Source organism: Podarcis liolepis, assembly GCF_965112155.1.
Source record: "Podarcis liolepis genome assembly, chromosome: 5".
NCBI lineage: Eukaryota > Metazoa > Chordata > Lepidosauria > Squamata > Lacertidae > Podarcis > Podarcis liolepis.
The window spans coordinates 8,379,444-8,394,969 of record NC_139556.1 but is presented as its reverse complement, the minus strand read 5'-3'; the positions used below and the strand labels follow the sequence as shown (position 1 = coordinate 8,394,969).

At 45.6% G+C, this 15,526-nt stretch overlaps 1 protein-coding gene across 3 annotated transcripts in view; it reads left to right on the top strand.

Annotated features, from left to right (window-relative positions):
* The first annotated feature begins 1,661 nt into the window (after window positions 1-1,661).
* The window catches only part of TIGAR (TP53 induced glycolysis regulatory phosphatase), a 30,781-nt gene continuing 16,916 nt past the window's right edge, over window positions 1,662-15,526 (top strand). Inside the window, exons 1-7 of one of the 3 annotated variants that reach the window (XM_083503577.1) lie at window positions 1,667-1,785; window positions 2,733-2,770; window positions 4,855-4,976; window positions 7,727-7,804; window positions 9,238-9,348; window positions 10,441-10,650; window positions 11,167-14,194. In XM_083503577.1, coding sequence (XP_083359703.1) covers window positions 1,739-1,785; window positions 2,733-2,770; window positions 4,855-4,976; window positions 7,727-7,804; window positions 9,238-9,348; window positions 10,441-10,650; window positions 11,167-11,274 — 714 coding nt within the window. In that variant the 5' untranslated portion in view covers window positions 1,667-1,738 and the 3' untranslated portion in view covers window positions 11,275-14,194. Of the gene's footprint in view, window positions 1,786-2,732; window positions 2,771-4,854; window positions 4,977-7,726; window positions 7,805-9,237; window positions 9,349-10,440; window positions 14,195-15,526 lie in introns of those variants that run through there. The other 2 variants (XM_083503576.1, XM_083503578.1) reach the window with 2 other exon arrangements.

The window sequence follows — 15,526 nt, the reverse complement described above, 5'->3', positions numbered from 1 at the left end:
GACAGTTGACAGCTATGGTCAGAGCTTGCAAAGCCACAACACCGAGCAGTGATAGAGTGACTCGCCTGCGAGGAAATGCAAGCTCGCTTTCACGATTTTCTGGGCGCTCCGGAGCCACCGCCTGTTGCTTTTCCTGCTGTGCCTTCGAAGGGCACTGTCCTGCTGCTGCCTCCGCTCCACACGCCGGGCCTGTTGTGTGCTGCTGCTGCCTAAGGCCCAGGCGGCAGGACCATTTCCCGTGCCAGTCACGGTTGTGAAGATGCCACATGGCGCTTTTATGAGTTTCTCTCCCCCCCCCCCCGCAGCATCTGGCCAGTCATTTGCCGCACAAAGCGGGCCATGCGGTGGCTGCCGCCAGCAGAGGAGAAAGGCAGACCTGGTGCTAGGGGGGGAGCGGGAAAGGCTGCGATCCCAAGAATGCTGCAGGCACAGGGGAACAGAAAGCACTTTCTCGGGCCGCCACTCCGCCGCACCATGTGCAACAGGTCTGTGAATGAAACAGGCAGTGCCAGGTTTACGTATAAGCTAAACAAGCTATAACTTAGGGGCCCCCCCAAAAAAAATTCAAAGGGGAAAAAACTGGATGTACATTTCCAAAATATAAGATAGAAAACAAATAAAACAAAACCTACATACAGCAGCAGTGTTTTGTGTTGCGTAGGCTCCTATGATGTAAGTCATTTGCCCCGCCTGCTAGCCTGCTCCCCAAAATATCACCGATTTGCTCATTTCTATATATAGGGTGCCTACATTCTGCATGTGCAAATGGCTTTAGATACTTATTAGGTCCATAAATTACCATATCGCTGATTTGTTCATTTATATATATAGGGACGCGGGTGGCGCTGTGGGTTAAACCTAGGACTTGACGATCAGAAGGTCAGCAGTTCGAATCCCCATGATGGGGTGAGCTCCCATTTCTCGGTCCCTGCTCCTGCCAACCTAGCAGTTCGAAAGCACATCAAAAGTGCAAGTAGATAAATAGGTACCGCTCTGGCAGGAAGGTAAACGGCGTTTCCGGGCGCTGCTCTGGTTCGCCAGAAGCGGCTTAGTCATGCTGGCCACGTGACCCGGAAGCTGTACACCGGCTCCCTCGGCCAGTAAAGCGAGATGAGCGCCACAACCCCAGAGTCGGCCACGACTGGACCTAATGGTCAGCGGTCCCTTTACCTTTACCTTATATATAGGGTGCCTACATTCCGCATGTGCAAAAGGCTTTAGATACCATAAATTACCATATATTCCATATATAGCATATATTCAACACACAAAACAGCGGCCATTTGTTGTTGACGAAGGACAGCTGGACATATCAAGGGCCCCGTTACCTTCAGTAGCTTAGGGCCTCATCAAACCTCAATCCGGCCCTGCCAAAGGGAGCTCCCGCCCGCTTCTCTTTCACCCGGAGGGGGGGGACGAGGCACGTGGGAAACCAAAGCGGGGGTTTTGTTCACCCATTAAGGGCTAGCCTTGAGCAAGCGCGAGCCTTTATTCTGCCAAAATCAGAACTTTTTACTTTCAACGAAGGTGACCTGCGGGCGGCCTGAGGTATTTACCCTGCGCCCCCCCCCCGCCCGGCTCAGATCCGGAACCATTAACTCTCCCCCGCCCCTTGGCCGGAACGGAGAGGCTGGCGCGCCGCGTGACGTCATCTCCGCGCGCGGCGGTGGAGGAAGAAGCCGGCCGGCAGTTGGGTTGGGGGAGGGGCGGGTCCGGAGCGCGGCTGCCGGGCGGGCGAATGGCCAGGATGAGGCCGGCCGCGTTCGGCTTAACCGTCGTCCGGCAGTGAGTACGGCCCCCCTCACGCGGCCGCCCTTTGCCCTTGGCTCGGGTGGGGGGGGGGAGGGAGAGAGCCTCTCGGGAACCTGAGGGAGGGGCGGATTTACATATATGCTAAACATGCTAATTACGGGGGGTGGGGGAAACTGGATGTACATTTCCAAAATATAAGCTAAAAAACAAATAAAACCTACATGCAGCAACAGTGTTTTGTGTTGTGTAGGCTCTCATTCTGCATGTGCAAATGGCTTTAGATGAGGTCCATAAATTAATATTTTAATGTATTTTAATCTTGTTTTTAAGTTGTATTCATTCAACTTGTTGATAATATCAATAAATACAAAAAAAATCAGACATTTGTTGGCATCCATCTGTCTTCAGAGACAATGGATTGTGCTAGCTGCACCAAAGTGACCTCCCCAGGGAAATAATTCATATGCTGCTTTGAGATCTGTTAAAGAGAGGCAGAATAAATCTAAAAATAGCTTGCAGTATGTTCCTCAGCCGAGGAATGATCCTGGCTTCCTCCCAGGTTCCCTGTTGAAATGTGCAAGCAGGAGATTAAGTATTGACTTGGTTATCAGCCTTGCCCTTATTCCCTTGCTTCAGGTGGGTTGTCTGCTGTTATATGAATGTTCATGCATTTATAAATTCATTTGTTTTCTTTTTTTAAAAAAGTGCTTTGGGGAGTGCATGCATGTATGTGTGTTTGTGTGTTGACTGGTGTCTGGGGTTGGCAATAGATGGTATGCTCAGTCCGCTTCAGCCACAATCTGCTGAACCATATTTTTTTCAATTTGACCAATAAGGAAAATAAACACCTGAATTTTATGGTGAGGCCACTTCCAGCATGGCTCTACCCCTTCCCTTTCTCTCTACCCTCCTCCTCTGTGTTATGTAAGTTGTCTCCATAAATAAGAATTCTTTTTTTGAAAATATTTTCTCTCTTTCAGTGGGGAAACAAGATACAACAAAGAGAAGATTCTGCAAGGTGTGTGTCTCTTCTGTTGCAGCAAGAGTAATAAGTCATGCTTCATAACAAGTCACAATTGCCTTTAGCTTCAGTTCTGCACTCTCATTACATGCTGAAATATTTTGGCAAATATTTTTGGCTTTGTCTTGTGTAGTCAAATGATTATTTATGTTGAGTGTATTAAAATAGTACCTCAAGCCTCTGCCCAGCAGCTCCTTGGGCTGAAAAGCTATTAAAGAACTCAAGCAGCATGCAGTACCTTGCCAGATCGGGTGGGTGGCTGGATCCAGACAATTCTGACTCCCAAGCCTTTTCAGCTTGGAGAAACACAGAGGCACCCTTTGGTACATACACTTTCTTAAACAGCTGATAAACGCCCATAGAAGCTTGCTTCGGTGCACACAGAGCCCTAATTAGATTGGGCATGGTTTTTTGAAAAAGCAGGGCAGAAACATTTTTCCGTTCAGTATCCTGAGAACAGACTAAGTCCATCACCGAGTGGTCTCAGCTATCATTTCTCTGTGTGTCGCCCTGCATTTTTTCAAACATCAGGTGAAGATTTGCAAGATGAATAATAATAATAATAATAATAATAATAATAATAATAATAATAATTTATTATTTATACCCCACCCATCTGGCTGGGTTTCCCCAGCCACTCTGGGCAGCATCCAACTGAATATTAAAAACAACACAGCATCAGACATTAAAAACTTCTCTAAACAGGGCCGCCTTCAGTTGTCTTTTAAAAGTAAAATACAGTAGTTGTTTATTGCCTTGACATCTGCTGGGAGGGCGTTCCGCAGGGCAGGCGCCACTACCAAGAAGGCCCTCTGTCTGGTTCCCTGTAACCTCACTTCTCACAGCGAGGGAACCGCCAGAAGGCCCTCGGCGCTGGACCTCAGTGTCCGGGCTGAACGATGGGGGTGTAGACGCTCCTTCAGGTATACAGGACTGAGGCCGTTGAGGGCTTTACAGGTCAGCACCAACACTTTGAATTGTGCTCGGAAACATACTGGGAGCCAATGAAGATCTTTCATTTGTAGTAAATGTTGGAGTTGCAATGTTATTCTGTGTGCAGCTAAACGGTTAATTCTGTTAAAGTCAACTGAAGGGGAGAAGTGTTGCTTAAAACCTAAGTGGCATGGTGTTTGCTGAGATAGCACATGCTCTGATTGGCTGTGCAGTTCTGAGGGAGTTTTCTTCTGTATGTTTGGTTGAATGTCTCCCTGCTGTGCAAGAAAGATAAAAACTTCTGTTCCTTCTTAAATTATACACTGTTTTTGTTTAGTATCCTCAGTAAATTGTTAACAGGGTTTATCTTCTCTCTAGACTCTGTTCACTTTAAGTGCCTTTGCTGACACGGCTCAGTAGTACCTTGAAATCTGGTCATTTTTCTGTGTGACAACTTCATTATCAGTCAAGGCTTCATAGGAACAAATTTAACAACGTTTGGATATCTCCAGCTATGTAACTGCTGTGGGTCAGTGGTTAGAGCACAAGAAAGACTAGCTTGGGGTGACCCAATTTCAAGTTTTCAAAACCAGAAATTTAATAACTAGCCTTCCTGGGAGAATTGCAGTTCTACCTGGGCAAGCAGACAGATGTGTTCATTCTGTGTAGAGCTATTTTAAAGCAATTGAACCCTTTCAAATTAGCAGAGTAGGCAAAAATTAATAAGAATTTCCCCCTCTGTGGAATTCAGAAAAGCAGTGGGAGGGGGAAGAGGCAGACATATTGGAATTTTCAGAAGCATACATGAATTCTACCATGCCATTCATATATATGGTACTATTGAGAGGAATGTAACAAAAGCAAAAGCTAGTTCTCTGCTCCGACAAGATTTCCTCTGAGTTTGGAACATGTGAATTGGGATTGGGAAAAGACAAGGGCTATGGAATGAATCTAGTACAATTTTGATTTTTCTCTGTCTACAAACTAAGGGGTCAAGCCAAAGATTTCATGGGTGGGGTTTTTGCACATTAAAGGATTCTCAGTAATTTCAGTGGAAGACCTGATACATGCACAAATTGTCTGTATATAAGTTGATGATTGGTAAAACAGGCTTTCCTTAATAATTTGGCCTATTTTGACTCCTATAGGCCAAGGTATAGATGAGCCCCTCTCAGAGACTGGCTTCAGACAAGCCAATGCAGCTGGCCTGTATCTCAGTAACATAAAATTTACTCATGTCTTCACAAGTGATCTGCTTCGGGCAAAGCAGGTAAGCTTGTATAAGATGCAGTTGAGATTATGCAAGATCAAACGTTCTGTAATTTCAGTTTAATTTGTTTTTGTGAGGCATCTACCGTATATACTCGAGTATAAGCCGACCCAAATATAAGCCGAATTTTAGCACAAAAAACTGGGAAAACTTATTGACTCGAGTATAAGCTGGGCTGCTTTCAGGCTGCTTGTCCCTCCACCACTGACAGCGGCAAAGGCAGAGAAGGAGGAGGCACAGCATCCCTCCCAACCGCAGCTCCTGTGCCTGCCCTTGCAAGTGGTGAGCGGCAAGAAAGGGCTCCTTTCGGGCCACTCGTCCCTCCGCCGCCTGCCTCACTCGAGTATAAGTCGGGGGCTTTTTCAGCATAAAAAATGTGCTGAAAATGTCGGCTTACACTCGAATATATACGGTAATTCTGTGTGAATATGAGAGATTTTATCGCCCAAGTGCCTCTCAAATTTATCACAGCAGGTGTCCAGGTACCCTTATCTTCTCCTTCAGTCCAGATGCTACTCACTGACTTGCCACTCAACAAAGATGCAGTGGTGATGGTAGGCACAATATTATGTTCTCACCTGTGTCTGATCAGATGCACAGTGATCCCAGTGGTCAGTCCCATTGATTTTCCATGGTCTCCAGAACATTGATGAGGGCACATGAGAGCAGTTTTATAGTTGGCTCTGCAAAGCAAGAAAAGTCTCTGTAGGAGTGTTGGTGCATAAGCATCTACTCTTCGGTTTTCATTTCTTTCTGCAGCCGAGTTCCTTTTACAGAAAAGCTTTCCAGAATCTCTTACTTCTTTATAGCATCAGCAGTATTCCAGCTATCTCTTAGTGAAATTCCCATTACAGGAATAAACACCATTTGGTTCTGCTTCTCAGAGTCTTTATTATTTACAGAAACTTTACACTGGCCATTAAGAAAGAAAACAAATAAAGCAACATAATCTTTTTCTCTTTCTAGCCATTCGGCCAGAGACCTAATGCTGACTCATTCACATACTCATTTACACTGACCCAGACTTAGTTAATCACATAATTAATAAATTATTATTATTATTATTATTATTATTATTATTATTATTATTATTAATACCCCACCCATCTGGCTGGGCTTCCCCAGCCACTCTGGGCGGCTTCCAAAAATATTAAAATACTGTACTAGGATCAAACATTAAAAGCCTCCCTAAACAGGGCCGCCTTCAGATGTCTTCTGGTAGCTGTTGTTCTCTTTGACATCTGGTGGGAGGGCATTCCACAGGGAGGGTGCCACTACCGAGAAGGCCCTCTGCCTGGTTCCCTGTAACTTGCCCTGATAAGGACACCTGTTGCTGAGGAAATTTCCCATTGCCTAGCAACTTGTTCAAGACCATTTACAAGTTTCTTCTAGAGTATTCCAACAAGGAGCCCCAGCCATGCCACATGTTTCTGGGCAGTCTTAAGGGGGCGCTGCCGCTGACAGTCTCACTCTCCCTAGAGAATTAACAGTCTATGGCAACGGGCTTGCCATCCACCTCCCTAATCATATATTGATTCCCACTAGCCCACTCCATGGCAAAAAAAGCAGGTTCAATCATATATGCTGTGACTCTATTGAGACATCCCTGGTTCTCATGGAGGGAGGGCACTGAAGTCCCATGTTGGCACACTAGAGGAGGTCTCAGCATGAATGTTGAAGTTCCCCAGCACCACAGAAGAGGAAGCCTCCAACGCCATATCAGAGGCAGTCGCCAATAGCTTAGTCAGGGTGGCTGTTGGGTTGCATCATGGGCAGGACGCCAGCAGCAACCCTATTCTCTCTCAAGTCATCAAATAATGAATGATTCTTATTCTAGATGAGCCTGCCATTCCGTTACCACCGCCACCTGATCAGTAAGGGGAGGTTGGCTTACATCCCAAAATTCTGCCAGAGATAGTTTCATGTGCTTATGGACCCAGTCTCCCTACTCCCCCTCCCCATCAATATGTTTATTCAGAAACTTCTGCTGTAGCTGTTCAGGGCTGTATGGGAACTCTGAAATATTTGCCTGCTTGTTACTTGCAATTTCTACAGTGCCACCACCACTGCTTTTAAGTACAGTGGTGCCTCGCAAGGCGAAAATAATCCGTTCCGCGAGTCTCTTCGTCTAGCGGTTTTTTCGTCTTGCGAAGCAACCCTATTAGCGGCTTAGCAGATTAGCGCTATTAGCAGTTTAGCGGCTATTAAAGACTTAGCGGCTTAGCAACTAAAAGGCTATTAGCGGTTTAGCGGCTTAGAAAAAGGGGGGGGAAGCGAAAAAAATTGCAAGACTCGCAAGACGTTTTCGTCTTGCAAAGCAAGCCCATAGGGAAATTCGTCTTGTGAAGCGCATCGAAAAATGGAAAACCCTTTCGTCTAGCGGGTTTTTCGTCTTGCGAGGCACTCGTCTTGCGGGGCACCACTGTATCTGGTTGTGATGCTGCCACTGCTTGCGCAGTCCGTCCAAGATCTGCTGAAATCATTGCAGCCACCAGTGGCAAACAGAAGGGATCATATCTCTCAGTTGGGCATCAGAGACTCTTAATCTCAGGGTCATGGGGTTTGAGCTCCACTTTAGGCAAAAGATTCCTGCATTTCAGGAAGTTGGAGTAAATGACTCTTGCGGTCCCTTCCAACTCTATGATTCTGTGATATCTGTCTTGCCTGGTTTGAACTTCAAGTTTTAAGCCCTTTATCTTTCATAGTATTTGTGTGTTTTTTAAGCATGACTTGCCTGCTTAATGTTTCAGACAACAGACGCAATTCTAAAGAAGAGTAAGTTCTGCAAAGATGTTGCTGTAAAATATGATGCAAGACTCAGAGAGCGGGTAAGAACAGAAACTATTATTTCTACTGTTACATTTCTTTCAGCATTTGTGATTCTGTAATGTATGTCTGTCCATGTCAGAATTCATGTGCGCAAAGTGGCTTTAGATAGGATGAGAATATGTATGGCAGTGTACCAATTCTTGGGCGAAGATAATTTGGAGGTAGTTTCAATAGCCTTTGAATTGTTTTTTGCAACTAAAAAAAGTATGATAAACTAAAAAAATATGCCATGAAATGTATTTTATTTCTATTTATTATTTGTGTTTACTTCTATTTGATCTAAAGGCCCACCCAAAAAAACAACCTAAGGCAGTACCTCCCCCCTCCCCACAATTAGGCAATCCACATCCGCCAAATTTATGTCAGTTAAGTGCCAGAAGTAACCCCCAATAATGTCAAAATGAAGGAACCCGTATGCAGTCAGTAATTAGGTAGCCTGCCAACACTCCACAGCACAGAGACCACTAAAATCAAACTAAGGACCTTCATGCCCTGAGAAAAGCAAAGGAAGGATGGAAAGAAGAAGAAGCATTCAAGAGCAAAAGCCCCCTTGAAAGCAGAAGAGGAGGAAGCCGAGTCGCCAAGTGATATGAATTAAGTCTGCTTGTGTCTTCTCTGTTATGCAGCATAGGCCTGATTCATATTTCCCCTGCTGGGCAGCTCTGTTGGCAGTTCCTACATTGCTTACCACTTCTCTGTTTTTAAGGGGAGTTAGCGGGGCATGCAGAAGAGGACAGCAGGGGATAGAACCGTTTCCTCAGCATGCGCCTTTGTGCAGTGATTCCCTAAGTGCTGGTCTCTGCAGGACAGAACCTGGTGTGTGTGTATTTAAGGAAGCCTTGCATATCTTTATGATAGGGATGCGGATGGCACTGTGGGTTAAACCACAGAGCCTAGGCTTGCCGATCAGAAGGTCGGCGGTTCGAATCCCCGCGACGGGGTGAGCTCCCGTTGTTCAGTCCCTGATCCTGCCAACCTAGCAGTTCGAAAGCACGTCAAAGTGCAAGTAGATAAACAGGTACCGCTCCGACAGGAAGGTAAATGGCATTTCCGTGCGCAGCTCTGGTTTGCCAGAAGCGGCTTAGTCATGCTGGCCACATGACTGGAAGCTGTACGCCGGCTCCCTCGGCCAATAATGTGAGAGGAGCGCAGCAACCCCAGAGTCGGTCACGACTGGACCTATTGGTCAGGGATCCCTTTACCATTACCTTTTATATCTTTATGGGCATGGGAAGAACCTGGTAGAAACTGGCATTTACTGGATTTTCAGGCATATTGGATGCTTGGCAGAAGAGTTTTCCTAGCCAGAAGACTTTTATTGTAAATCACCTTGGCAGGGCTCCGCTCTCTCCCCATGGGATGCCTTCTAGCCTCCTCAACACTTGATTTGCATCACCATCACCTAATACAGCCCTATTACTATTTTTTACAGAAATATGGAGCGGCAGAAGGGAGGCCTCTGAGTGATCTCAGGACAATGGCAAAAGCTGCAGGGGAGCAGTGTCCGTCTTTTACACCTCCTGGAGGAGAAACACTTGAAGAAGTAAGCAGTACTTTTCGTAGTGATTTGTTGTCCAGTACACCTGGCTGTCGGGATGTGGGTGGCACTGTGGGTTAAACCACAGAGCCTAGGACTTGCCGATCAGAAGGTCGGCGGTTTGAATCCCCGCAACGGGGTGAGCTCCCATTGCTCGGTCCCTGCTCCTGCCAACCTATCAGTTCAAAAGCACCTCAAAGTGCAGGTAGATAAATAGGTACCGCTCTGGCGGGAAGGTAAACAGCGTTTCCGGGTGCTGCTCTGGTTCGCCAGAAGCGGCTTAGTCATGCTGGCCACATGACCCGGAAGCTGTACGCCAGCTCCCTCGGCCAATAAAGCGAGATGAGCGCCGCAACCCCAGAGTCGGTCACGACTGGACCTAATGGTCAGGGGTTCCTTTACCTTTACTTATACCTGGCTGTCATGCAAAAACTTTTCTATACAGTATCAGTAGTATATATCTTCATACTGCAAGTCCAGCCTTTATCTCACTAGAACTATTATTTAGTGGAATTTGCCTAATGCCAAAGAATGGTAGCATCTCTGAAGGGTCTCTAGTTGCCATTCAGAGAAGTTGGCCTGGTTCAGATAGTACTTAGCCTCAAAGAATGTGGCATAAATATAACATATACCAAAATGCCTAGGAAGATGAGCTCTATCATATACAGAAAGTCACCCCACAAAGTCCCTTTTATGGTTTGTGTGCATGTTTTTCGCTCTTTTGTATGCAAGTCGATACAGTCGTACCTTGGAAGTTGAACAGTATTCGTTTTGGAAGTCCGTTTGACTTCCATAAACGTTTGGAAACCAAAGCGCAGCTTCTGATTGGCTGCAGGAAGTAACCACAGAGCAATACAACATGTGCCACAACTAGAAAGCAACTTAAGATTGCATGTGGCTGGCACTGTGTGTTGCAGTGCAACCAACCACCCTGAAAGAAAAGTTTGTATGTTTTTTAAGTTAACTTTTAAAAAGAAGGAAGGAGGGACAGGTGATACAGGGCCTGGCACAAAAGAAGCAAACAGTGTCCCTTAATAGGGTAAAGCGTTTTTGAAATAATTTGCAATCACTTTACTCTGTCCTTCCCCCTTGCTTTAGGTAAAAGCACGTGGCAAGGATTTTTTTGAACACCTTTGCTGTCTTGTTGCCCAAGAAGCATGTCCAGAAAATAAAGCTGAAGACGAGACAGAAGGAAGTAGCACAGAAATGGCAAGTGGAAGTTCTAGCAGCTCATTGACCAACCACCATAACAGACTGGAATTTAATTCCGACCGAGGTGCTGAAATACTGGATGCCAACATACTGGTTGTGAGTCACGGGGCATTCATGAGAAGCTGGGTGGGCTATTTCATTTCAGACCTGGCGTGCACTTTACCAAGCGCTTTGTCAAAGACTGAGCTGTCTTCTGTGAGTCCCAATACTGGAATTAGTCGGTTCAATATAACACTAGAGATGAGAGAGGACAGTAAACCTAAAATCCAATGCGTCTTTCTTAATAGAGATGATCATTTAGGTGAAAAGATGATGGCTGGGAACATGGAGCTCTGAAAGATTAAAATCACAAAGTTTATGTATGCAGTCTGTAAAAGCATATTTCAGTGGACTTGCCTGTTGGAAGGCAAAGGTCTTCTTACTCGGGAGGGAAAAAAATGGAGTTGATTCAGTTTGGAAAGTTTGTAGCAACTGCTTATTGGTAGCATGCCATACAGCCCAGTATTGCATAAATGGAAAGCAGCACTTGTTTACTCATATACACGGCTGAAATTACCTTAACGTTTTAGCAAGTGCTGCAGTATTAACTGAAAACGTTCTATTTGTGCACAGAGAACTCTATACGGTTACGCCATGTATTTACCGGAGGATTATTTATCAGTGGTGGCTCTTCTGCAAAGCAAGATTTCACCCTCTGTAGCCATTTTGACCCCATTCTAAACCTGGCTGCTTGTTTCAATATGCATGAAGGAGCATGAGCAAACATGGAGCGGGGGCCTCGTATTTCCTCCCACCCCCTGCGCTTATTTCTGCTGCATGAAGACTTAAAATGGCTAAACCTGGATGCGTGTGGTTCACAGCAACTTGTTCACTGTAGCACTCAGGTGCGTAGCCCAGTTCTACAGAGAGCCCTGCCATTCTGATGCCCTTGAGCATGCATTTTTCCTCTGCTGTGTGAACATTTAATCTGTATAAATTAATAAGTACATTTCATTTTATTTTGTACTAACTCACTTTAAGACGTTCACGCCCTGGCCTTTTGTCAAAAAGGCTCTCAGAATGGCAAAAATCAGTATTGAGACAGTCCCTGTCTTCAGGCTCAGAATCTAAAAAGACATGATACACGAGGAAAAAGTAAGGGGAGGGAAGAGGGAAAAGAAAGCTCCAGCACAAGTTCCTCTTGTCTGGAAGCACAGCAACTCCTGCCCAGTGTTGGCAGAAGAACAGCAACTCCTGCCCAGCGTCGGAGACGTTCTGGTTGCCTTGCCTTTGATAAAGAGCTCCTCCCCTGCCCCAAATTGCTTTCTTCCAAGAGCAGATCCAGGAACAGAGTTGGTGACAATGCATAGTGTCCTCATGTGTTTTTGGAATCTGATGGTTATGTAATGTGATCTTGACATGTTGCTTGTCACAACTAACATTAGATGAAGTTGCAGACTGCAGAGATTAGGTGGGTGTATTATATACAAAGGATTAACTGAAGACCTCTAGCGTCAGTTGCCAACCCAAGAGCAAAAGAGCATTAGTGCACTTTTTGAAAACAGACCAGTGCCACACCCAATCCGCTGCAAGCGCTTCAATCCCCCCCGCCCCAATTTAGTGTCCCAGGACCAGTCGTGGTTCATTCTGGGTGCTTCCAACCAGTCACTGCTGCCTCCGAAGTTCTGTTCTGAGACAGAGAAGCTGGGAGAAGTTTAGGCAATGCTAACTCAGATCCAAGATGGTAAACAGTGGAAGGAGTAGGTGAGCAGAAAGCAGGTTTGTCGCTTCCTTTGGTTTAAAGCAGGGGCAGGGAGCCATGAGAAGACCTTTTGGTGGTTGGGCTGGGTGAAAAGGACATCCTTTCTCTCAGCACAGCACAGAGAAGCTCAAGTGTGCTCTGCCACTGTGCCCCCTATGCCACCTCCTGCCTACCCCACCAGCCCAGCCACCTGGGCCTACACACAGTGGAGAGCACACCTCCTCTTTCCTCTCCAAGCAGTTGTCCTGGATAGTTCACACCAGTGGACCCAGCAAATTTCCCCCAATGTTGCATCTTAGTGTAGAGCACCTGACACATAATGTTATATCCTTTAGGCCCCTTTTCTGTATTTCTGCTTTCTCAGATGATAGTAAAGGTATTTATATGACTATCTCCTATCAGTGAGGGGGAGGTGGGCGGGAGAAGTTTAGTGAAGCACTTCATTGCTCTTCCAGTGGCCCAGATACAAACAGCTCATTTATTAAGCGAAATAAGGTTTGAAGTAAGAGTTCCCACCTCCTTTCCCTAAGCAGGTTTCTCCATCCTTTATGGGTTTGCCAACTACTGCTGGCTACCACTGCTTTTCTAGCTGTAGCAACAAATGCGTTTTTGAAAAAAGATGGAAGAAGTTATGAATTAGGGTTGCAACTAACCACAGCGCATTATACGATACCAAAACATATCAGTGTTGTCTAAATGATTCACCTGTTAAGTGCTCAGTTGACATGGGAAGCATTTAACACAACATGTTAAACCCAAAGATTTTTATTAATTAAATCAAAATAGCGTTGTCCCATTGATTGACAGCAGTCAGTAATGCCTCATTGAGAGGGCATCGTTCCAACTGCATGGCACGCCTCCACCTCAAAGAGCAAATGAAAATCTGAATTAGATTTATCTGACTTAAAATTGGCATGTCTCAGATATCCCCTTCCTAGTAAAGGAGCATGCATTTTGCCCTATACTGGGAGATAAAAATCATGCTTCTCATTTTAAGGGAGATGTAGAAATGTCCTCTTTCAGTCTTTTTTGATATAACCAGTGTGTTTCAGGAGATGTGTGTGTTAAATTTCAGTTTGCCGTGAGGGCTGCACATCCTGGTTTACACAGCAGGTCCGCTTTTCGGGAGAGGTCCGAAAAGTGTTCCGCTTTTGGACTACATGTGTACCAAATTTCAGTCCTCCCACTCACGTGGAAATACCGTAATTCCAATATCTCCATGGATGCATGGATGAGACCCACAGAAATAGTAATCAAGTCTAAGGAACTTTACATGCACACACACATTGCTCGTCAACCACCCCCTGCCACCACCCCCCCCATATCAACTCCCTAGAGATGCAACTAGGAAGCTCATTATTCACCCAACCATTCGCCTTCTGAAGCCCATTCTTCTCTTCTGCAATCCTACTTTGCACCTTCCCTGCCCCTTTTGTGCAGCCCCCTGCACACAAACAATGCCCACACATTGCAGCTAAGCGCCTTTTTCGCCTTCCACCCAAATATGAAGCCTGCATCCCTCCCTTCAGCCCCACTTTCCCCTTTTTTGTAACCCCCTTTGCACTGCCTTTTCCCTTGCATTTCTCAACTCTTTTACACACATCCACTCCTCTAGTGTGCAGCCCCCTTTTCACACACCATTGGCACCTGCACTCCCTTTCCCCTCCCTCCTCCTTGCTCTCCCTTGCACACAGACCACCTCCAGTTCTGTGCCTCCCCCTCTCCTCTGTTCTGCAGTCCCCTTGGCGCATGCACTCCAAGCTGATGTCTGTTACTGTATCTTTATGTTGAATAGACTCTTAAGGCTGTCAGCTCAATCAGAGAATGTTAAGTTCAACTGATGAATATTGTACATGTGTGGATGTTTGCTTGTTAATAAAGTATCTGTTCTACATTGAATCTGGAACTTCCTGTTGTAGGCGACACACGGTACCAAGAGTGAAATCCATGGTTGTGGGAAGGTATTATGGAATATTTGAGGGCTGTGCATTCTTTATCTCTCTCACATGATGCCGCTGAGTCATGGAGGAGGGAGAAGTTTAAACAACAACAACAACAACAATCTTTATTACGGTCCAGAGACCCCAAAAAATCGTTACAAAGCAATACACAATTCATACAGCCTACCTCCAGGTTAAACAAGCATTTTGTTCAGAATATAGGGATCATTGGTTCTTGCAACCACCGATAAAAACTTTGCCACTGCTAATGTTCTAGCATTTGTCCGGTCTTCCAATAGGAACCTGACATAGTGAGCCTCTGATTTTCCCGGGAAAAGTACCAGCAAGGGTAGTATCAGTTCAGCCCTGGCTTGCTCGTATTTTGCACAGTGCAACAAAATATGTTTTATGGAATCGATGTCTTGAGCACACATGCAAAGTCTGTCCTGGTAGGGAACTCTTCTCAACCTGCCTTCCAACACTGCAGAAGGAAAGACGTTTAGTCTGGCTTTGGTGAAAAGCCTTCGATAGTTTGGTACTGTCAGGTTTTTAATGTAAGATGTTAACTTAAAGACATGCCCTACTGCCAGCGGACTACAGACTGCGTGTGATTGAGATCGCAAGTCACTGTGTGTATTATCCCATAATCTTTGCTTTAACATCTTTTGGGCACCTTCATAACCCAGGTAATACAGTTGGGGGGGGGGGCTGACAGACCAATAGAGGTGGCTTTTTTAGCCATGGTTTTCTGCCATTTGCTGATAAATTCCTCATTGGTCAGCCCCCCCCCTTCAGTGTTTCTCATTTTTCACTGTTCACCCAACAACAGACGTTTGAGTAAAGTGGAGTAGAGAGATCAACCAGTTTTAAAAAGGAGAAATAGCTGAGATGGGCACAACACAGAAAGTTAATACAACAGAACCCAGCCCCCTTCTCAGGGTCCTCAAACCTTGCTTTAAACTGCCATCGCTCCTTACTCACTCTACTCAGACCTCTGCCACTGTTTAAGATTATCACTTTTTCCCTCCCAGTTTTCTCGGTTCCCACTTATTCAAACCTCTGCTGTTATTTAAAACCGCTATCCCCCCCCCCACATCACTGTCTCTCCCTTCTCATTCCCATGCCATGCTCACAGGTTGCATTCTCTTTTACTCCCTTATGTCACCCTGACTTCGTGCAAATCCGGGATTGTGATGCAGTGCCACAAATCCAATGGGGGCTGCCTGATGACAGCATTACATTTTTATGTATATAGGATGGAAAATCATTAGGACTAGTTATAGGCTGCCGT